The 23,467-nt window shown below is 35.2% G+C and overlaps 1 protein-coding gene across 4 annotated transcripts in view; it reads left to right on the plus strand.

The window, feature by feature from the left end:
• Positions 1 to 2,619: 2,619 nt before the first annotated feature.
• The window catches only part of LOC124359944 (mediator of RNA polymerase II transcription subunit 12), a 103,903-nt gene continuing 83,055 nt past the window's right edge, over positions 2,620 to 23,467 (plus strand). For all 4 annotated transcript variants that reach the window (XM_046813130.1, XM_046813131.1, XM_046813132.1 and 1 more), the window contains exons 1-3: positions 2,620 to 3,112; positions 14,298 to 14,399; positions 17,130 to 17,321. In XM_046813130.1, coding sequence (XP_046669086.1) covers positions 3,023 to 3,112; positions 14,298 to 14,399; positions 17,130 to 17,321 — 384 coding nt within the window. In that variant the 5' untranslated portion in view covers positions 2,620 to 3,022. The remainder of the gene's footprint in view (positions 3,113 to 14,297; positions 14,400 to 17,129; positions 17,322 to 23,467) is intronic.

A 23,467-nucleotide genomic window follows, 5' to 3' on the forward strand; every position in this document is an offset into this window, starting at 1 on the left:
GAAATCGAGGTATCCTCAGCTATTTTGCATTTTCTGATTTCAGAGGCAAAAAGTTTGTCTGAAAATGTCCACACAATAAGAGTGTTTTGTGATGGGTGTCCAGGACAAAACAAAAATAACCCCTTGATCCACACTTTGATGTATTTTCTAGGTACGGAAAGTCATAACTTAAAAGAGATTAGCATTACATTTCCTGTTAGAGGGCATAGTTTTATGCCCGCTGACCGAGTTTTTGGCAGAGTAGAGAAGTTATTGAGGAAGCAGCTTACCATTGAGCACCAAAGAAGACTGTCTACCAATCTGTAGGAGAAGTGCGGAAACTGGGAGATGATGAGTGGTCCTTGGTAAACACAAAATGTTTATCTTCAAGATTTAGGAACGTTGATCACATTTCTGAAAGAAGAAAAATTTTCTTAAAGAAGGGAAAGGCGGGTAGTGGAAAAAACAACTGGCCGTCATGAAGTTTCCACTGTTAAAGTGAAATCAACTGATCATTTCAGATTTCAAAGTGATACTGAACAGTTCATTTCCCTGCAGAAGAAGGGTTGGTCATCTACCAAGTGTTTTTCAACCCCTTTAGAGCCTGTTCCACTTGGACATGCTATAAAAGCATCTAAGAAGAAGGACGTTGAATCGTTGCTGAAGTTAATGTACGGTGACGAATGGAAAAAACAATGCTAACTTGTCTTGGTACAAGATAATTCTTGAGGAGACACCGGAATGTCATGAAATTGAAGGTGACGAAGAAGAGTGTGAGTGTGACTGCTTGGAGCCTGATGTGGGACTGCATATCTGAAAATTTAATTATTGCCTACTTTCTAAAATAGTAATTCAACATAATATGTAATAAATATTGTATACCATAAATAAAACTAGTATTATTACTATACATTTTATTGTTTACTGAATTTTTAAACCCTAGCAAAAGAAAAACATGTCCAATGTAGGTTTATGCAAAAGCAAACATGTCCCTTGTGATCAGTCAAATAAGAACATGTCCATATTTTTATTGCTAATAACGAGCACATTTCGTGAAATATATTTGAAATGTGCACGTATTTTGACCTCAAAAAGTTTACAACAATCATAACAAATATATCAATTTATTGTAATATTGCATAATGTTGTAATACTAGTTTTTCCAAATTCCCCAAAGTTCCATTTGGGTGGACATGTTTGCTTTTGCTTGGAACCTCCTCATTTATTTGAATGCATTCTCCGTAAAATCTTGAAAATCAGCCATATCGTACAGATTCACAGAAATGATTCCACGGGAGACATAAGGAACTATAGGCATATTGCCATTTTATCTGTCTTAGCAACAGTCTTTGATAAGCTGGTCCCTAAACATCTAAATTTCAAGGTCACAAATTTCATTTGCAACAATCTACATGGTTTTATGAATTCTTCCTTAATAAATGTAGCATTCTTCCAGACTCACATTATTGACGCATTTGCTTAGGGGTCTGCAGTTGAACGCTGAAGAACTCGATCTCTCAAAGGCGTTTGCTCGAGTGCACCATAATCTTCTAGCCCGCAACGTTGAGACATTTGTTTTCCCTGGTCCCGTGCTGCAGTGGTTTTCGAGTTACCTCCAGGGAAGAAGACATCTTCAAACCCACAACTTTTATCTCCTACATTGTAACCTCAAACTTACTGAGTAATCAGAATAGATGGAATATCATGCCCTCTATCCTCGACTTCTACTTTTCTTATTCTTCCTCCAAGAGTAACGTAACAAATCTAAGCTTGCAACGTTAGTAGTAGTAATCGTTATTGTTATATATGTTTTATTTGTGTTATACTTTTGTTGGCTCTGTAAAAAGTGGCTTCGCTGTTGAAAATAAATGCAATTAATTGAAATAATCCTAAGAACATTTAACACAACGAGTATGATTTATTATGTCCATGACGTTGGAAACTGTCACAATGAACAACTTCCTCCTTTTCATTATGTGGTTCTAATAAAACTTTAGCGTTTATTAAATACTGAATTTAAAATATTTATTTATTACGATCAATAAAACTCAGCAGGTATCGGTTTCTTTATAACTCTATTTCCTACATTGATCATATTTCTAACCTTGTAGACATTTTCTTCGATATTATTTTTAATAGAAATAGAGCAATGCACGTTCTTCAGCACAACCCTAACTACACGTTCTTGCTTTAACTGGTAAGTATTGAAACTGACGTCCAAGTCTGTTAGTCCTTTGACTAGTTTCCGGTAATAGTCAGGAGATGATGGTAACAGATTAATTCTGTCTTGATTACAGTAACTACAAATACAAAGGGAATATATAAAACCTAGGAATGTTCTCAACTGAAACTAAACTAACGCACTGACTTTACATCATTAATTCACCACACTTCAACAAATAAAATAACAATATACACAGCATTAATATAATCAAACAAGTAATTAAATGATTTTCCCAGAGTAAAAAAAAACATGTTTTCGTAATTACTACTGACAATAACGTAAAATTTTTACCAAATTGTAAAATGTTTTATAGTATAAAGTATAAACTTATATTAGTTTACAGATTATACAGTTTAAAATAATATGTTGTTTTTTGGCGTCTGACCAGTTTGTCATCTGTCCCCGTTGTCAGTCAGTGTCAGTACCATAACCATTTCAGTCATAGTCAGTATTGGTGGAAGTAGTCCTTTCCTATTTGTTGTTATTGGAAATCTCTGTATGAGACAACTTCATACCCTAGGCCTAGTATAACAAATTGAATTTGAAATTCAATTTCTAACTGACTTAATAAAAGTATTCTTTTAAGACAGCCTGTCTCCTCTGTGTTGAAATATGATATAGCTTGTTTGAACTAGTTTCATTATAAACTTTTCTGAGATTTTATTTTTAAGTGCTAATCATCCTCCCTGTGACGAGGGATAAATTCGAATCAAGTGATAGGTCTAGATGTGTAATATAGTAGGTCACGAGTAAAATCCGACATCTACGTTTACGTGTTGTCTTATACCACCTGAAGATAGTTGGGTGATATTTTTCAAAATGATGGGATTTTCTTATGAGAAACGATACCTAAAACGACCCAGGCTAGGCCCTCCAGATGTTTATCCTCAGGAGCCAAGGCAGAAGGAGGTGAGCTTTTAATTTTTTCGTTTAATTTTAAACAATATGATGTACATGTTTTTGAAGAAATCCAATTTTTGTGAGGGATGTATGAACACAATGGCTATTAAAATTAGCCATCCTAGGCTTGAATTAGCCCAAGTTATTTACATTTTAACCTTTTGAGTCCCAGAGGAGCTGTTAGATGTAATGAATTATATTTAATGCCCCATAATACTGTTGTTTCTGGGCTATAAGGTTTCTTAACATAATATTTTACAGATATAATAAGCCTAGACCTTTTTAGAATGTTGAGTCATCATGGATAGGTCGTTTCAAAATTCTTGAAACATTTCTGAATACAATTTCTGTTTGTAAGTACAATTACATGTGAAGGAAAAAATGTCAGATGACTGCAGTATGGTAAGCGGCTACCAGCACTGGAATCGATTATCGATTAGAAATACCTAGGCTGCAGAATAATAAGTGCCCAACATTCGAATGATCTATATTTATGATTAGCGAATCATCAATAGTCATTAGTAAAGAATCCTTGATCTAGGTATTGGTACCAAATTATGTTATAGGTATTTTAAATTACAGTATAAAAAGTAAAAAATGTTATGGTGAATAAAAAGACTATCTAGACTCTGTGTAGTCATATAAATTGTAACTTGTAACAAACAAAACAGAGTAACATTTACTTACGGTTTACTATTTTAAAGTATAAACATGTCTGACACTTTATGACACAAATAAAACATGTTCATAACCATTGTACTTGCTGCCATTACAGATGGGCAGTATTAGTGTCAGAAACAGGTTACCCAGTGGTAACCTATTACCGGGATACTGTTACTTCAGAAATAGCTGGGCTGAATGATTTAATGTTCTCATATCGACTTTCTAGTCCTAGTTAATTCGGTAATCAGTAACAACAGTCAAGGTCATTTCGTGTCAAGCAACAAGACTAGGAATGGAAATCTTACACTATGGAATATTATGCTAGGTAATTCTAAGCAATATATGGGTCAACCTCGATTTTTCTCATATTACAATATAATGTTCCAATAGTCAATTAGAAAAGGAAATGACTAGAATTTCTTGCCGGAAAGCAGTTATAGGGGGCAGGCAACCGCCAGACGGTCATATATTGCTTAGAGTTACCTATTAGTGATCAGGGGCACTGACGTGATCTGGGCTTCAAATTTGGAACTACTCGAGTTAATTTTTTTTACTAAAAGAGCAAGCAGCGCGAAGCGCTGCGCAGCGGGCAGGCATCGTGCGTGATCCTTTTTTTATTAAAAATTTCTGATAAATTGTTATTACATATTACAATATAATGTAGGTAATGTATGTAAAACAATTTTAAACACATAATTATATGCTGGAAAGCAAAGTAAACCAATATAATCCGCCCAATACAAAATCCCCGTAAAAATCTGGTAAAGGAATCTGTGTCATTCCTTTGGCCTGAATCAATTCAGTATGGACGAAGATCACGCACGATGCTTGCCCGCTGCGCAGCGCTTCGCGCTGCTTGCTCTTTTAGAAAAAAAATTAACTCGAGTAGTTCCAAATTTGAAGCCCAGATCACGTCAGTGCCCCTGATCACTAATAGGTAATTCTCGCGGTTGCCTGCTCCCTATAGCTGCTTTCCAGCAAGAAATTCTAGTCATTTCCTTTTCTAATTGACTATTGGAACATTATATTGTAATATGAGTTGCCTGCTCCCTATAACTGCTTTCCGGCAAGAAATTCTAGTCATTTCCTTTTCTAATTGACTATTGGAACATTATATTGTAATATGAGAAAAATCGAGGTTGACACATATATTGCTTAGAATTACCTTATGCTATATAAGTAGTTTAGGTTAGATTATTTTAAATAAGTCACTAGTAGTGCCAAAGCTAAAAATAACCTTTACAAGTGCTCAAGTGATCTGAGCTTGAATTTTGGTTCTATCTCATTATTTCAAATTAATTACTGACATTCACTACATTAAAAAGAGCAGGCATACTTTAATAAGTAGCCTACACTCATTATTCAATTGTTATTATTGAATGATTTCTTATATTAGGGTCATTCCATGTCAAATCACTCAGTAAATAATTAACTTGACACCCACCTCTCTAGATTTTGATGAAACTTGGCACAATTGTTGCATTTGCTATCCTATTGATAAATACCAAATTTTATTTCTCTATCTCTTATAGTTTTTTTTCTACAAATTTTTTAATTTTCTTAATTTAACGCGATTTTAGGCCTCGGATTTCGGGTCTTGCAATGTAACTTGTAGCTTAAAAAATTAATATCATGAAAACTATTTGAGATATCACCATGAAACTTTGCATAATATTTAATTAATATATTTAAAATAAAGAAAAAATACATTCACTAACCTATCTCAACTCCAAAAAATAATAAAAATATAATCAGATTTTTTTTAAATTTGAAAATTGTTGTCGGGATTTACTAAAATTGCAATATCTCAGGTCTCAGACCTGGTAGAGTGTTCATATTTTTTTCACATACTCCTAGATACATAGGCTAACAGATAAACAAAAAAGATGTATGGCTTTTTCACACGTTTGACTGATATTCAACATTATTTATGAGTAACAAAATTACAGACCAACTAAAAGAATACGCAATTTGAAATATTTGGTTTGAAAGTAAATTAAAGTTTAATTTTAACTTTTCTTGTATTAAGTTGTTATCAGAATAAAAATACTCAATTAAACTTAGTACTCAAGTCACTTTCAATTTAAAAGTATTTACAAAACCTTTATGAAGATAAATTGTAAATTATTTACTACTGATCATGTTTGTATCAACTATGAAGTGTTTAAAATTCTATATATCCACTTATTTTTTATAATTATTTCTAAAATCAATTAATTATTGATAGAGCAAGGGGTCAGAACTAAGACATGACAAAGATTTATAAAAGAGACATTATAAGCACTAATATTTACACAGCCTGTATGACTCATCTATCTTGTCTCAACAGGATCCTTTCATGTTGGTTCATGCTCCTAGCTCTGCAGCTAACCACTGAACACTGCCTCAGTTTAGATCTTGCTTTGAGTGAGTGAAGACCTATAGTGCAAACTTCTTGTGCAGTGATTGTGATTTTTAATTTTATTAAGTGAAAAGTGAAACATAACAGTTACAGTATATAACTATGTGATTTCCATTAAATGTTTTTTAATAAAACTATTTAGTTTTGAAGTAAAGATGCACCTTTTAATTTAACAAGAGTCAATTTTCCCTGACTCAGTGATTGTGTAAAACCAAGTGAATAGGCTAGTTACAGGTTGTACCTATTTTTCTTCTTGGACTTTAAAATGGGGTAAGCGGAAATCAAAATGACAAATCCTCAAGCTTGTAGCATTGGACTATTTAAACAATCAGACTGTTTTCAGACAACTTATACACCTTCCAAAAAATTACAATCTGTATCAGAATTAACTGAGGAAGAAAAAGAATTAATTCAACTTAGACCTGGAATATATTTAATTGAATTTTAAAATGTTTGTTCCCATCACAGCTACTACTTTCTCAATGTGTTTGAAAAATATCAAACAGTATGCATAGATCCATTAAAAAAACACAAAAAGCCAATAACAAAGTCACTAAGAAGTGTATCTTTAAGTTTTTCAAAACAATTGTGTGAAAAAAATATTTTGATTAAACCTGGACAAAAGATATGCCCTTCATGTCGAAACTTCTGTGAAGAAAAAAGTAAAATCACTGAAAATGAATCTGATGACGAACTAATGATTGAATTGGATTCATTTGAATCTAGAAATGTCTCCCTTTCACAAACAAATGCAGCCTTAGATGATTTGGGTTTAACTCCAATTAAACTTCATAATTTGTCATCACATAGTAAGGGATCGTATTACAAAAGAAAAGTTGGAAAAGTAACAAAAGAAGTAAAGAAAAAAATCTCCAAAGCTATAGATTATGACATTGAAATGTCAGAAGACGATAAAGAAGATGAAAGAAATGTTATCAAAAAAGCAGAAGATTTAGCTTGTGGGTCTTTCAAAAGAAAAACTTATGTCTGTTGGGAGATCCCAAAAAGTCCAGATTCTGACTTTGGTGCCAGAATCTTGGAGCCAGAAAAAAGTTGCTACAGAATTTCAGGTGACCGAATATATGGTAAAACAAGCAAGAAAACTTAAACGAAAGAAAGGTATCCTAGCTATCCCTGACCCTAAAAAAGGTAACACACTCTCCGAAAACACACTTAAACTTGTGACAGACTTTTACCAAAGTGATGAGAATTCAAGAGTTTTACCCGGAGCAAAAGATAAAGTGAGCATTAAAAAAATATTTATATGCAAAAAAGACTTATTCTCAGTAATTTGAGAGAGCTTTACTCTTGTTTTAAATGGGAATGCCCCGACTTGAAAATAGGATTCTCGAAATTTTGCAGTTTAAGACCAAAGTGGTGTGTCCTTGCTGGGTCAGCAGGTACCCATACAGTATGTGTATGCAGCATACACCAGAATGTGAAATTGTTACTAGATGCTATAAAAATTGAAGAAAGTTACAAAGATTTGATCAAGATGTTGGTTTGTAATGTTGAAAACAGTGAGTGTATGCTACGCCATTGTGACAACTGTCCGTCTGATGATGCCCTGATTGAATACTTAACTGCAAAATTGAGCGAAGATTATGATTTAGAAGAAGAAATAATTATAAGCCAATGGGTTAATACTGCTACAGAAATGGTTAAGCAATCAATCAGCGTTGAAGACTTTATTTCTTTACTGAGCAAATCTGTAGAAAACCTAATAATCCCACATTCATATATTACAAAATCACAGTCTAAAACTTTCAAAAAACTGAAAGAAGATCCGCCTTTGAATACAGCAATTGTAGTAATGGATTTCAGTGAAAATTATTCTTACACCATTCAAAATGAAATCCAAAGTTATCACTGGAACAGAGGTGGATGCACAATTCATCCAGTTGGTCTCTACTTGAAAAAGGATGATAAAGTTTTAATTTCCAACCATTGTTTCATAAGTGATGATTTACAACATGACACTTGTGTTGTGAATTACGTACAAAAAGAAATTTCGAAATGGCTGAAAGAAAATCATCCCGAAATAAACCAAGTTCATTATTTCACTGACGGCTGTGCTGGTCAATACAAAAATAGAAATAGTTTCAAAAACCTAACAAACCATCATGAAGACTTTGGAATGAAAGCCGAACATTCATTCTTTGCAACAAGCCACGGGAAATCAATATGTGATGGCTTGGGAGGAACTGTTAAGAGAATTTTGAGAAAAGCCAGCCTTCAACTTTCAGATGAAAATCAAATCAAGACAGCAACTGCAGTTTATGACTTCTGTAAAGTCAACATTGAAAAAATAAACTTTCACTTTATTGACACAAAAAATGCTGAAGCTTTCAGATTGGAGTTAGTGTCACGATTTTTAACCACCAAGACTATTCCCGGTACTAGAAGTTTCCATTATTTCAAACCATTAAATACAAATGAAATTGAAATAAGGAGGACTACTGATAGTCCTAATCCTACTCTAATGTTTTCTTTTGATTCTGCTACGGACTGGGTCTACATTCAACTATCTTTAAACGATTATGTGGCTGCAAACTACGATGGAAAGTGGTACTTTGGACTCGTTAAAACTGTGTTTCATGAAGAAAAAGATGCTGAAATTCTTTTTCTTCACCCTCCAGGACCTGCTGCCAGCTTTTACTGGCCTCAAAGAGAAGACTTGTGCATAATACCTTTGGAGCACATTATCAGTACAGTTGATGCACCGCAATCAAATAGCACTGGCAGAATGTACTACTTCAAAAAAGAGTGTATCAGAAAAACAGAAGAGTGTTGGATGAAGTGGAAAAAATATAACAAGCAGAACTAATAATTGCTATAAAACATATTGATTCTTAGACTTCAGTTTTTATTTTATTTCACATTTATTAAATGTAAGTAAACCGCAAATTTATAATTTCTTAATAATATTTAATTTTTTGGAATATTAACTAAACATGTGAAAAAGCCATACATCTTTTTTGTTTGCGGTTAAGTAAACCGCAAATTTATAATTTCTTAATCATATTTAACTTTTTGGAATATTAACTAAACATGTGGCATCTGATCAGAGATCATGTGCAAAACATCCTCCTGTATCAGAGTGCCAATTCTGCAGTGCCCACCGCTGCAGCCCGACCAGAGTCCCGTCTGCTGAAGACAGTAGGCACTCTTCCTGGCCATAGCTCGAATGACAATGTCCAGGGGGGCGAGATTAAGACAACAGTCCAGAGCCGCGCCTGGCGCAGTAGGAAAAGCCCCTGTGATAGCGAGGCAGGCCATCCTTTGGATACCCGCCAGACGTGCTACCACCGTCTTGGCTTCCGTTTTTGGCCACCATACGACAGCTCCGTACATTAGTGCAGGTCTGACCACGGAAACATAAAGCCAGTACAAGAGCCTCGGCTTTAGTCCCCAGGGCCCACCTATCACACGTCTGCATTGCATTAGAGACCACTTACCCCTGGCAATGACCCTTTCTAGATGAGGTCCCCAGTTTAGAACCCTATCTAGGATCACGCCCAGGTACTTGACCTCAGGCTTCAGCTCAACGGGTGAGCCTTTAAATAGAAAGGGACCAATGCCCTCCATCTGTCGCCTCCTGGTAAAGGCAACCACGGCAGCCTTGGTGGGGTTGACGGTGAGGCCAACCTTATCACACCAGTTTCCCACCGTGTTCAGAGCAGCATTGGTCAGTTCCGTGATTGTTGTGTTGAACTTGCCACTCACAAGAATCACAATATCATCTGCGTACCCTTGTGCAGACACCGCTGCTATTCAAAGAATTTAGCAGGTCATCCACAACCAGGTTCCACAGAAGAGGAGAGAGGACGCCGCCCTGCGGACAGCCCCTCGTAGCCTTCGCACTAACACTTGCTCCCATGAGGGTTGAAACAACAACCCTGTCCGTGAGCAAGGCCCCTATCCAGTCACACACCTGACCATCAACGCCACGTCCCGAGACCGCATTGATAATCGCCTGAGTGGCTGTATTATCAAAGGCACCTTCAATGTCTAAAAAGACTCCTATGGCTACCTCTTTTGCCGCTAGCGTCTTCTCAATCCTGCATACCAATTGATGCAGGGCCGAGTCGCATGACTTTCTTGGAGTGTAGGCGTGCTGGTTAGGATGCAAAGGTCGCTCCAGAAGAGCTCCCTCCCAAACAAACCTGGCAACCATTTTCTCCATGGTTTTGAGAAGGAAGGAGGACAGGCATATTGGCCTGAAAGACTTCGGCCGATCCATGCCCGCCCTCCCCTGCTTCGGTATGAACACCACTCTGGACACTCTCCAGGATAGTGGGATGTACCTGAGAGCCACGGAGGCTCTGAACAGTCTGCACAGCTGTGGAAGGAGAATGTCCAATCCCCGCTGCAAGCAAACCGGTCTCACCCCGTCGCCCCCATTACTTATTTACCTTTATTGTTTATATTAAAAATCATTGTAATTAATATGGAAGTTAATATCATATGTTAAATTAAATCAATTGTAATATTGAATTTTTAATTCCAAAAAACTTATCAAACTATTTGATACAAACAACCGGATAATGAGTGTCAGCCACTTATTAAAGTCTATCGAAGAGAGCTAGCAATAATTAAAAATTACTATGGTTATATTGTAGTTGTATTCTATAGTTTAGGTATTTCTAATTGATAGTCTGTTACCCTAACTCGATTGTGGTGGCCGCTTACTATAATGCAGCCTATCATAATTAAATTAGTACTTTTTAGATATAAAACCAGCTCAAGTATACTGTAATTTGAAATACTTGTGGCATAATTCAGAAATAATTATATCTTTTCGTTATTTATAAAAAAGTTATTAGCCTACGTGCTGAAAAATAAATGTTTTTTCCTATTTTTATTATTCGTTGAACAAGAATATTATTGGTCATCTTTTTTGGTAATTTCTTTTTTTATATTTTGGATGCTTTTATGATAAACAGACAAATTCTTTATGTGTCCATAAGTGCTCTAGCTGTTTAATAACACCATCTTTTTATAATAAGATGGTATTCACATAGAAATGAATATTAGCTAGAAATGTCTGTTAGTACAGAACAGATTTTAGTGTTTGGGGTCAAATCGTGACACGAGCACATGTAGTAGTTCATTAAATACAGGTGTGTTTAGTTTGAGTTCTGATGTTATTAACAGTGTTTTAATTTTTAAATTGTGCGACTAATACTGGACTGTTTATAAGAGGATTAGAGTGTAGTCGTAAAGTGTCTATGTTGCGGAATCAAGAAGTGAGTTAATATTCCACACTTGTTCATTGAATGATCTTTCATGCATATGTTAATAATTTTAAAAATTCTGGCATCTTTTCTAAGCTCTGAGTGCAGTAGCAGTAGGTACAACTGACTTGATAGAAACCTGGAATTCAAGATGGGATAAACTCAAAACTATCTTGCCATTCTTCAGTCTCTTCTGTGTTGCCTTAAAACACAAAACAGCAAAGCATTATAAAAAGTAAAGATTATTGTTAATTGCACTTCTTCATTAAATGGGGCTGGAAGGGAAACTTGATTCACAGTAAAATGCCAAAACTTGCATTAGCCGCTTGTTTTCCCTGCCACAATCAACAGCTTTTTCCAGTTTTGTGGCCCATGTTAATCAGATCTAAATGACGCCAGGACCGATCACCACCAGTTGTAATTAGGCTGAACTGCTCCTGCGGACTGATTAATAGTAAGAGCTCTGATTTTAATACAAGTACAAGGAGCAAGTTTTATTCCCTTGTATGCTCATTACTTAGCAAACCATATACTGTTGGACGCATACCACTTTTGTTGTACCCAAGGCTAAAGTGAATTCACATTTTTTAGATGCATTTGTTTGAATCATTAGTCAAATAAAGAAAAGTTTTAAATAATTTCACCATTCCGTCACGTCTGAGTCATGTCAGTAGTCCCCCCAACACCCTATTTTTTTTCTATTTTTATTTGTAACGTTGTTTATCAAATATCAACAGTGAAATTATTATTTTTTATCCTATTTTTGTCAACCTTGAAAATTCACATCTCATTTATGGGTGTAGAGAAAAATTATGTTTGTACAAATTTAGTTGGAATCCTGTATATTTCTAAAATAAACCATACTAATGTTTCAGTTTTCACAAAATTTACCTATTCCTTCCGACTGAGCTGGAAGGATTATAGGATTGGTGGCTTCCTGTTCTTTGATTTCCTTTGGGCTCTAGAAAATAAGCTCCTCGGCACTTTTCCCTTGTTTTACAAACCGCAGGACATCCTAGCCTATGTGCTCTACTGATAATTCGATTTTATCACATAAGTTGTATTGATCCGTTTGGCTTAATTTCATCTTTATCATATGTATCCAAAGAGGGCCATGTCCTGTTATCATTCATAGTACCAGTTGTATATTCTTCTTCCTTAGCTCTAGGAACCAGATCCATCCTTTAGCATAAGGAGAGATAAACATTTTTGATTGTCTTGAGTCCTGGAGGCTATTCTCCATGGTTTGAATCTGACCTTCTTTCCTTGGCATTACCTAGAGCTCTGCTGTAAGAAAAGGCAATTCCATAGTAGTAGGGGAGCCTGGGATAAATTTGTAGTGACTGAAGCGTCATGGGACCTATGGGATTTTGAAGATTAAGTCCTTAATCGAAAAAAAGTTTTTCATTTTAGTGCGGAGGAAAGCGTGTACAAATTTTCAAAAATATAAAAAAAACAGTCACACGGAAATACTTGGGCATGTCAGACATTCATAATGTATGTGCGCTATGTCTTTCTGATAACCGAGCGATAATAATCTGACGAGTAATTAGTGGCTATAAAAAGGGGTAGAAAAAAAAGTTATTCGGGCATGTCAGATATTCAGAGCGAATGTTCAGTAAACTAAAAAAAGTGTCCTATTCAAATGACTGACGATTTGGACGTGGTCAAAAGTCATGGCAGATTTTTGAAAATGTAAAAAAATTCGGCTTTGAAATACTAGAGCGCGTCAGATATTTATGCAGGCGGTTCAACTTGATGCCCTAATTGTTCTAAATGATAATCTGACAATAATGTGGAGGAATATTGTTAATCTGACAATAAAAAAACTTTGGTTTTAACAAAAAATTAATAAAAAAATGTTAAAATACAGATTTCACACTTACACCACTCATTATTGTAATGTATATAAAACTTGTTGCATTAAATTCACAAAATTGTTTTAAGACAACAAATAAATATAGACGTTGTACATCAACAAGAACACGTTGTTATTGTGATCAGCTGAGATGGCATTATGGTGGTAGATGGTAGTGTGTGGATGGTGCGAGAGAGTGAAAGAGTGAGAAGGAAACAGAGACGCGGAGTGGGAAATATACAGTTCTCAGCAGCTGTACGCTCCACACTATTTTCATAGTTTTAGCTATCTCATCTTATGAAAATCGTCAGATTATATTTTTTTCGTAATCCTTTAATGATTTCCTTCAAAATAAAAAAAAGTTTAATCACGCTTGAGTATTTCAAGGTAACGTATTTTTTTACACCTCTGTGACTTGCCTATTTCCTTATACCACGCTTAAATCGTCAGATTATTGAAATTTACACTGTTCTATATGTACTTAACTTACCTTGTCTACATCTGACACACACGAGTTTTTCTGAGAATCGATTTTTTTACTAGTCTCAAGGTCTGCCCTCAAGGCAGGCCCCTATATTAAAGGTTTATATATGGTGTGGGTACATTACAGGGTACAACATTTCTCCCCATATAATTTTCTGACGCGCTCTAGTAACACGGAAAATCCCCGCTTGGGCTTCCCTACTATAGCCCAACTCTGGCTCTACCAAATTACCATAAAACCTTTTATGAACTTTCTTGGTCAGATTCTTGAGAAGTTGGTACGTTTTTATTTAATTGGGAATGTTGGAAAATGTTCATTTTTTTATGTTTTCGTAATTTTAAAATGATCAACTCTCTTTATTTGTAATGTGAAATAATTTGTTGTGGTGTTCTGAAAAGAGATGTTTGATTTTTTTGTCTTAGGTGTGAGCATGTTGGCACTAAGGGTTCATTTATTTTCAAACATGGATAATAGACATAACCTAGTAAAAAATAGATTGGCTTGAAGATTTGCTTAAAAATCAAAGTTGTAATGTTTGTTCTTTATTCCAGGATGAGTTAACCACAGTGAATGTAAAACACGGTTTCACAATAGTACCCCAATTACCTGATGAATTCGGGACCGCAAGGAACTGTAACATTACTGCTCTCAAGGTACGTTTTAAGTGTAAAGTTTAAAAATATATTAGAGATGTTGACAGGAAATCTTTGTTTCATTAAAGAAACAGACTTTAGAGAATTGGACTAACAACACTACAGTGTAATTGACTTGTTTGTATGCAATTTAAATTTTTTGTAAGGAATCATTTAAAGCATAATGTCCGTAAGAATTACACTGAAGTGTTGGGAATAAAAGCAAGTTTAAGTTCAATGATGATTGAAGAACATCTCTAAATCAATATTATTTAATAATAAATGTGAATTTAGTGGAGCTGTCAAATAGAGTCAATGCTGAGTGACTTCAACTGATATGTGTATTATATAACTAAAATTCCCAACAATGATCAATATCGCAATGTCACCAACCAGTGTCACAGTTATTCTAAAGTTTGATAGCTTGAATTTCAGTGTACATTATCATTAATCTTTGTGTTGTTTCAGTTCTAGTTTTTTAAAACCATATTCTGTTCTCAGTTTCAGAAACTGGACTGTAAGATATATTTAATGTTTAACCATACTAGAGTTTGTGGACATTATGATGAGGTAAAAGTAATTTATCTAAAGGATTAATGACATTTCAACTGAATTCCATTTAACATGTGGTGTTTATTATTTAACTCTGGATCTGGTGATCAAATATCTCTGTGATGGAGTGTTTTTGATACCTCGTACTTTGTCTTATCTTTAAATAAAAAGAAAATCATGTAAGTACAGAAGTTCAAAGCAGCAATTTACCATTAACGAGTTCCCTACCAATGGTCTAGGAGAACTTTGTGTTGTGTGCTAACATAAGACGCCGTGTCGCTTGGTAGTTAGTGTTGTGGCAAAAACTTCTCTATTGATTGTTAAGTTTTTTGTTTAATTATTTTTTAATTCATTTCACTTTTAGCTGGTAATAGTTTGAAATAAATGTTACAAAACCACAAAAAAATTCTTTACACAAGTTTTCTAATTACTAGAGGATTTGGGGAAATTACAATCCATTGTCATAAACTCATTAAATTTTACACTTGCTGTTAATCATTACAAACAAATAATACTAGTAATATATATAATGAACCCTAACATCATCCGGATTATCCAAAATACATTAGAATAACATTTTGTTCTTAATCCAGTCGTTACTGACATAAATTAATTATAAAACATAAAACTACGATAACTAAAACTTTTTATTAATTGTTTTATACATTACTGTATCTTGAAAATCATACTGTCTGATGACAAAATATATTTTGTGAATGTTAAGGCAATTAACAAGTTATCAGAGACGGTTACTAGAAAACAGACTGCTGTCGGTCATAGCAATCGGCATCGGTATTGTTATTTTAATATATAAATCTGTGTTATTTTTCCATATGTGTAAATCTTCCTTCTTAACCCTTTGAGTGCCAAGAGCCAATGTAATCGGACAGCAGGTATTTCTGAAAAGCATCGAGGCATGACTAGATCAGCTTTTCAAGTAATTATAATTTTGTTACTAAATGTTGACATATGACATTGTACTTGACATTGTCTCATTTATACATGATAAGTCAAGTAAACATAGATTATCCATTTTGATTTGATTTTTACAGCTGGTAAAAAAATTTGCCTAATTTAAGATAACTTTTGTGTGAGTCTATAATTTCAGTATTTTGTTCTAATATATAAGAAAAGTCATTCTCAGTATTACAAATACTTACTTTTTAAAACTTGATAAGTTATACTAATCTACTTATCTACTTACAGTATCAATTAGATTAAACTAGTTTGCCACGTTGTCCTGATAAACAGAATATGTAAACGTGTAGGACTGAGAAACCTAGTTCTGTCAAAAAGGGCCTGCTTACGTCTCTTGCAATCTTCTTTCGGTCTAAGATATATCCAGTGCCATAGTTGAGTTTGCTCTGTTGTCACGATGAAGAAAAAATGCATACATACTTATGCCTGAGAAATCCACTATGGTCAAAATCATTTGGTCCCAGTATTAGGAGTATATCCTTAGGAAGTTTATGTAACATTTCAGTAATCATTTGTAGTCTTGTTTTTCAGACTGTAGTAATGTCAATGAAGCCAACCAGTCGTGAGTATCTAGACATTCTTGCACATAAACATTCACAGTTATTATGAAACATCAGTATTATAAGTAATTGTGGTTAAATGAATTAAACATATGGTTAGGATGTCAAAATCAATGTTGATACAAACAGTTAATTACATTTAACAGGATCTGTCAATTAATATTTCGTAACTTTAGAGACTAAGATGAGGTTTTTTACTATGTTAGAGACCAGTGAGGCATAGTCCAGAGAGATTTCCAAAATAATAATAGGCCTATACCCATACCAGGGACCATGCAAATTTTAGTACAATTGGTTTAATAGTTTGTGCGTGAAATCAAAACAAGCAAACAAAGGTACTTTCACATTTATAATATTATTATAGGATTAGTCAAAATAGTACTAACTTACAGAATGCTAAGAACAAATTTCATATTGTTATTAAGTTACAGCTGAGGTAACATTAATAGTGAATAGACATTTTATTTTAATGCAGCTAAGCACAATGCCCAATTTATTTTAAAATTTGAAATATAACTCTTTGTCTTTGAAATTGAAAAGTAAATTTAACCATAGCAGCTTCAATAAACTTTACATTGCAACTTCATTTCAATACTTCATAAAAAAATCAAAGATAACCTTAATAAATTAAAATTAATTAATCACTTGAATTATTTTACAGGTTGGACAATACTTCAATGCAATTTTGGGGAAGAAGGATGAACTTAATACGCTACCCGATCCTGGCAGGAAAAGACAGCAGATCAATCCAAAGGATAATTTTTGGCCAGCTACAAATCGTTCAAAAGCTGCTATTGAAACATGGTTCAAAGACTTGGCAGGAAGCAAACCATTATTGAGTCTATCGAAAAAGGTAAAGTAGAGATATATGAAATATTTGTTCACATAAAGCATCAAAATTTACCAAGAAGTTTATTAAGTATATTTTGAGTTATTCAATAAACTCATGATATATCCTACATGAAGATAATGAAAGATAATTTATAAAGAATACCATTTATAATATTATCTATATATTTATGTGTAAATTATTGTTGCTTTGTCCACACAAATTATAATTGAGTGTACTGTTGCTCAGTTATATTGACTTTAAAGTGAAATTTTGTGTATATTGATCTATAGTGTATAAGGTAACTTATCATTGTACCAAACACAGTGGCATAAGCGTCGGTGAAACACAATTTTTCAGATCGTTTTAACTTTAGATATGCAGCAGTATTAAAAATGTAAAATGGTGATCCAACTTTTCGGCTACTGTAAGCTTTTTTTAAGTAATTCATAAAAAATGCAAAAATATTTAATTTTTGCATTGTTAATGTGTGTTTGTTCTAATGAAATGCAGTTTGAAATAGTTACTATAGGAAGATGTTTTTATTTAAGATACAATAAAAGTGAAGAATTAAAAAAAATAGTTTTTTGAAAGTTCTATCTTTAAATTGCCTAAATTGTTTTCTATAAAAGTTTACTTAAAAATTTCAAGTGAGGAAAAATTAAATTTCAAACTTTATAACTATTCAGAAGGTTTGCTGTAAAATATAATAAAAATCAGTTTACTATTGTATCAGAGTGCTGTCCAGAAAGTAACAGATGTTTTGACATGGCAATGAACGGGAGTAGCGACGCCTTCTTGGCGTCACAGTGTTCCTGTACTCAATAAGCAAACAGCCATTGTAGATTGTGTATCATGCCCATTGTACTTTGCATACAGTGAAATTTTGAAATGAGTGCTTGCTGCAATTGTAAATATAGCCAGTTGTGAAGTGTGATCTGTGGAGAAATAAAATTTCCTTTCTGAGTTTTCCCCAACACCTGTTTTGTATCACACACTTAAGTTTCTGAGTGTTTGGCATTACCTCTCTGAGTTTACATAGTTTGGCCACGTTCAAGAAAATCAATGAGAATCACTTCCTGAGCGTTGATCTTTCCTCCTGATAGCATTTGCAGATATGTCCTTGGTTTCTTAGTTGAATGTGTATGTCCCCCATGCCATTCATTACCTGTTACAAACCCCAGTCTCGTTACCAGTTACAATACGATCAATGACTTGGTTTTATATTTATAAATCTTTGCCTTAAAGAAAACATGCTATTATAGTTCAATATTGTAAATAGTTGTAGATTTAGAGGGTAATAAATGATTTAAATTCCTGTAAATTGAAAAAGTAAAAAAAATATATTTTATTAAACAAATTTTAGGATTGTTTTGCACTTTGTATTTTATAGAGCATATTATTCTGAAGACATGAGATATATTGAGATTGAGACAAAAATTAAAGAGATCATGCAAAAGTCTGACACGTCCTATTTTTCAGGAAATAATAAACATTATTATGACTAAAAGTACGTTGAAACATATTTTTTATCAAGCACTAAAAGAGTAATTTTTCATCAAATATTAATTTACAAGGAGCGGTCTCAAATACCCAAGCATGTCAGTCAAAATTAAGGCTTTTTGCACTCCCCATTGGATAATGAGAGAAGTTCAGTTTATACCAGCCCATTCTAGAAACTTCACTAACTGCTGCAACTTACCAGTGAACTTCCTGTGAGGTATCACCCCACTAGCTCTTCGCAGTCAAAAACTTTGTGCTCAGCCGTCTTCTCATGCTGCCCACACATCCTATAGACAGGGTCTCCATTGAAGCTACCCATCCTGTGAATGTGCTTTCTCAGATGATAGTGTCCTGTAACAAGCCCTGTTATGCGTTGCAAAACACCTCCCTCTTCTAGGGCAAAAAATGTGTGTAGGGCAACCTCTCTGGAAGGAGAGATCAAAACAAGCTTGCTCATCCTAAGCTCCAGCATGGTGGCTCATCTACCATGATGCTTGTCCTTTCCCCAGGAGTGTATTACATGACATGCAAATTTCCTGGACATCCCACAGAATGGCTGAAGCCCCGATAACTTCGTTGACGATGTCTTGTTTGCCAATACATCAGCGGTATCATTACCTCTAATTCCTGTATGTCCTACGACCCAACACAGAGTGAGATTATTGAGTCTATCTAGCCACAAAACAGCAATGTAGCAATCCCAGATGATGCTTGACCTAAACTCACTGGAGGACAGAGCCTTAAGGACTGCCTGGTTGTCTTGTACAGATGCCAAGTTTCATACAGAATAGAATACAGAATACAGAATACAGAAAGCTTTATTCATGATCATCAAGAACAGAATAGTTGTCAATCAATAATAAAAATAATAAGTTATGAAACATAACATTGAAAGGAAAGAACAAAAATTAACAACAAAAACATTACAAGTCAGGAGTTGAGAATGTCATAAAACTCATCGAGACTGTAGATAGAGTTCTTCACCAGCCACTTGTGTAGTCTTCTTTTTAGAGTTTTAGCGTTTCCGGTCTTGATGGCATCAGGAAGGGAGTTCAGAAGCTTGATTCCAGCAAATGATGGTTTTTTGGTGAAGAGCGTTGTTCTATGAGCTGGTAGACGGTGAGCTTGAGCCTGTCTAGTGTAGTAGTTGTGCACCTCACTGTTTCTCGGGAAGTTTTGCTTGGAAGCATATATGATGACTTCGATGATGTAGATTGAAGTCACAGTGAGAATGTCGAGTTTAGTAAAAGATTCTCTGCAGCTGTCTCGGGAAGAGAGGTCGGCCATGATTCTTATGGCCCGCTTCTGCAAGATTAGTACCCTCTGGAGATTACCATTTGAAGAACTCCCCCAAAGGATGATTCCATACCGAAGATGGCTCTCAAAGAGAGAGTGGTAGGCTATTTTTAGAGCAGATGTTGTGCCCGTAGCTTTTATCCTTTTGAGAGCAAAGAGAGCAGAGCTGAGCTTTGAGCTAAGGTAATCAATGTGGCAACTCCATGTAAGATTTTGGTCTAATATCATACCTAAATGTTTAAGCTCATCCACTTTTTCTAGATCTGGTGGGCCTGATATGTGGTCTTTATGTCTGCCTAGTGCAAGGAGTTTTGTTTTGGATGGGTTGAAAACAAGGTCGTTATTTAGGCAATATTGTTGGGCCATGCTAACAGATATATACGTGTTGATTTCTAGTGACTCCGCTGTTGAACTGCTGGTGATAAGAGCTGTGTCATCTGCGTAGGATACAGGATGACTAAAAGCCTCGAGTGTTTTACCTAGATCACTAGTGAATAAAATGAATAGGACGGGTCCCAACACAGATCCTTGCGGAACTCCTCTTCTAACATACTGTGGAAGTGAATGAAGAGCCTTCGTCAAGCCCTTAGCTGTGTGTTTCAGCTCAACTATCTGCTGTCGCCCAGAGAGGTAGCTTTCGAACCATTTCAGGGCTATACCACTGACACCCAAGGTTCTGATTTTGTATAAAATAAGCTTATGAGACAGTGAGTCAAATGCTTTACTCATATCGAGAAAAACAGTTGTTACAGTATTTTCAGACTCAATATTATCAATTATACACTCAATGAGCTCAGCAAGGGCGGTGATAGTCGATTTGCCCGGGATGAACCCATGTTGTCCTTTTGGCAGCAGATTGTTACGCTGAAGGTGCTCTAACAGTCTCGAGAGAACTATTTTTTCCAAAACTTTTGATACAGTGGGCACAAGGGAGATTGGTCTATAGTTCTTGATGTCGTGCTTACTCCCTTGCTTATGCAGTGGATATACCTTTGACATTTTTAATTTTGAGGGAAATAATCCCTGAGTCAGAGACTTGTTGATTACATCCGTTAAGGGTTGGCAGGTTACAGAGCTGCAATACTTCAGTATTTTTGAAGAAATGTCATCATAGCCTGAGGAGGAAGAGGATTTTAGAGAATTTATAGTGTTGAATACTTCCTCATTAGATGTAAGATTGAACATGTTAAGTCCTGTTCCTGTGAAGTTTGAACATAAGTTAACGTCTTTGGCGCTAGGAGCATTGTTATGACCGAGAGTTACTTCTGCAATTGTTGTAAAATAGGTATTAAAATGTTCAGCTATGGTAAAAATGTCGTCTAGGTAGGTGTCATCGTCAGTATTTTTTAATTTCCACGTGGATTCTGAAGCTTCTCTCTTTGGTGCTCTTTCGCTATTAATGACGCTCCAGACTGCTTTGCTCTTGTTGCTTGCTTCGGCGATGAAGTTGGAGTTTGTTTCCCTTCTAAGACTTTTTAGTTTTAAGTCGTAGGATTTCTTCTTCTGGGCAGCATCCTCTTTAGCCTCAATTTGTCCACTGGCTAAGTAGCGCTCGTGGGCTTGTATGAAAGACATCCGCAGTATGTTTACTTCAGGGTTGTTAAATTCTTGAGTTCGGTTCCTGGATCTGTTTCTTGATGTTGTATGGGGGCATGTAATGTCTAATGCTGCAGTCAGAGTTCCAATGAAGTTTGAGTAGGCATCCTCTGCACTTGGAGAGTTGTATACCCGATCCCATGATTGAATTTCAAGAAGCCCCTTTAAATTTGAGATGTTATCTGGACTGAGACGTCTTCCATTTGATGAAGATTGTTTACTTGATGTGGAGGGGAAATCCATGAAGTAAAGTTGTCCGGTGTGGTCTGAGAGCCCGTTTTCAATGATTTCGAAATTGAAGCTATGTGGTGCCAAGTTGGTGCAAAAAACATCAATTGATGTAGCACTTGTAGGGGTTATCCTGGTAGCAGGTAGGAGGCATCGAGTCAGGTTATACTCAGATAGGAGGTTGTTTAATTTATTGTTTTCTCTTTCCATCAGTGTGCTGAGCCAGTCAATATTGAGATCACCAACAATGCAAATAGCAGAATTGTTTATGGGGAGTTCTTCTAGTGACGAGTTTAGTAATTCAAGAGCATGATCCAGTGGGCTTCTTGGTGGTCGGTATACACCCAGAATGTAAACATGATTTTTTTTGTTTATATTGATTTTAACAGCGGTCATCTCACAAACAAGTTCAATGCTTTTGCTATCAAGATTTACACTTTCCACCTCATTGTCCAGATTAACTCTCTTGAATATTGCAACACCACCTTTTTGGTGCAATTCCCTACTATATTCTGCAATAAGTACATAGCTAATTAATCGGACATTTTTCAATAAATCAGCACTGAGGCCATGCTCAGTAAGTACAAGTATGTCAGGTTTTGAAAAGTGTAGGAAGTGGTTTAGTGTGTCAATTTTATTTCGAACTCTGTCAATGTTTTGATGGTAGATTACAAATTTGCTACCTTTTTTTAGATTTTTCTTCCTGTCCATTGTTTTGCAACAGCAATTTAGGTTTTGGGCCTTCGCTTCTCTCTCAACCCTAAAAAATAGTTGTCTCCACCTGTCATGTCATTAGTATTCAGTTTTTTTGTTGAGGTGGTTTGGCTGTCTCCACCTGTCATGGCGTTAGTATTCAGTCTTTTTGTTGAGGTGGTTTGACTGTCTCCACCTGTCATGGCGTTAGTATTCAGTTTTTTTGTTGAGGTGGTTTGACTGTCTCCACCTGTCATGAAATTAGAATTCAGTTTTTTTGTTGAGGTGGTTTGACTGTCTCCACCTGTCATGAAATTGGAATTCAGTTTTTTTGTTGAGGTGGTTTGACTGTCTCCACCTGTCATGAAATTAGAATTCAGTTTTTTTGTTGAGGTGGTTTGACTGTCTCCACCTGTCATGAAATTGGAATTCAGTTTTTTTGTTGAGGTGGTTTGACTGTCTCCACCTGTCATGAAATTGGAATTCAGTTTTTTTGTTGAGGTGGTTTGACTGTCTCCACCTGTCATGAAATTAGAATTCAGTTTTTTTGTTGAGGTGGTTTGGCTGGCTCCACCTATGTCACTTTTATTTGGTAGTTTCGTAGCATCTTTCCTTTCCATGCTTCTGTGAGGTAGGAATGGATACTTTCCTATAGAATTGTTTTCTTTACAGGTTGTTTCCATTTCTTTGTGATGTTTTGCAAGATCTACTTCAGAACACTGCTGACCATAACGTATCCATTTAGTCAGGATATCCTCTTGAGTTGGAGCAATGTACGTGAAAGACTGAGTGTGACGAGATATGGCGACAAGACAGTGTGGTACTGAGTTGTAGATGTCTTCGTTGTTGGATGA

Source organism: Homalodisca vitripennis, chromosome 4 (genome assembly GCF_021130785.1).
Source record: "Homalodisca vitripennis isolate AUS2020 chromosome 4, UT_GWSS_2.1, whole genome shotgun sequence".
NCBI classification, from domain to species: domain Eukaryota; kingdom Metazoa; phylum Arthropoda; class Insecta; order Hemiptera; family Cicadellidae; genus Homalodisca; species Homalodisca vitripennis.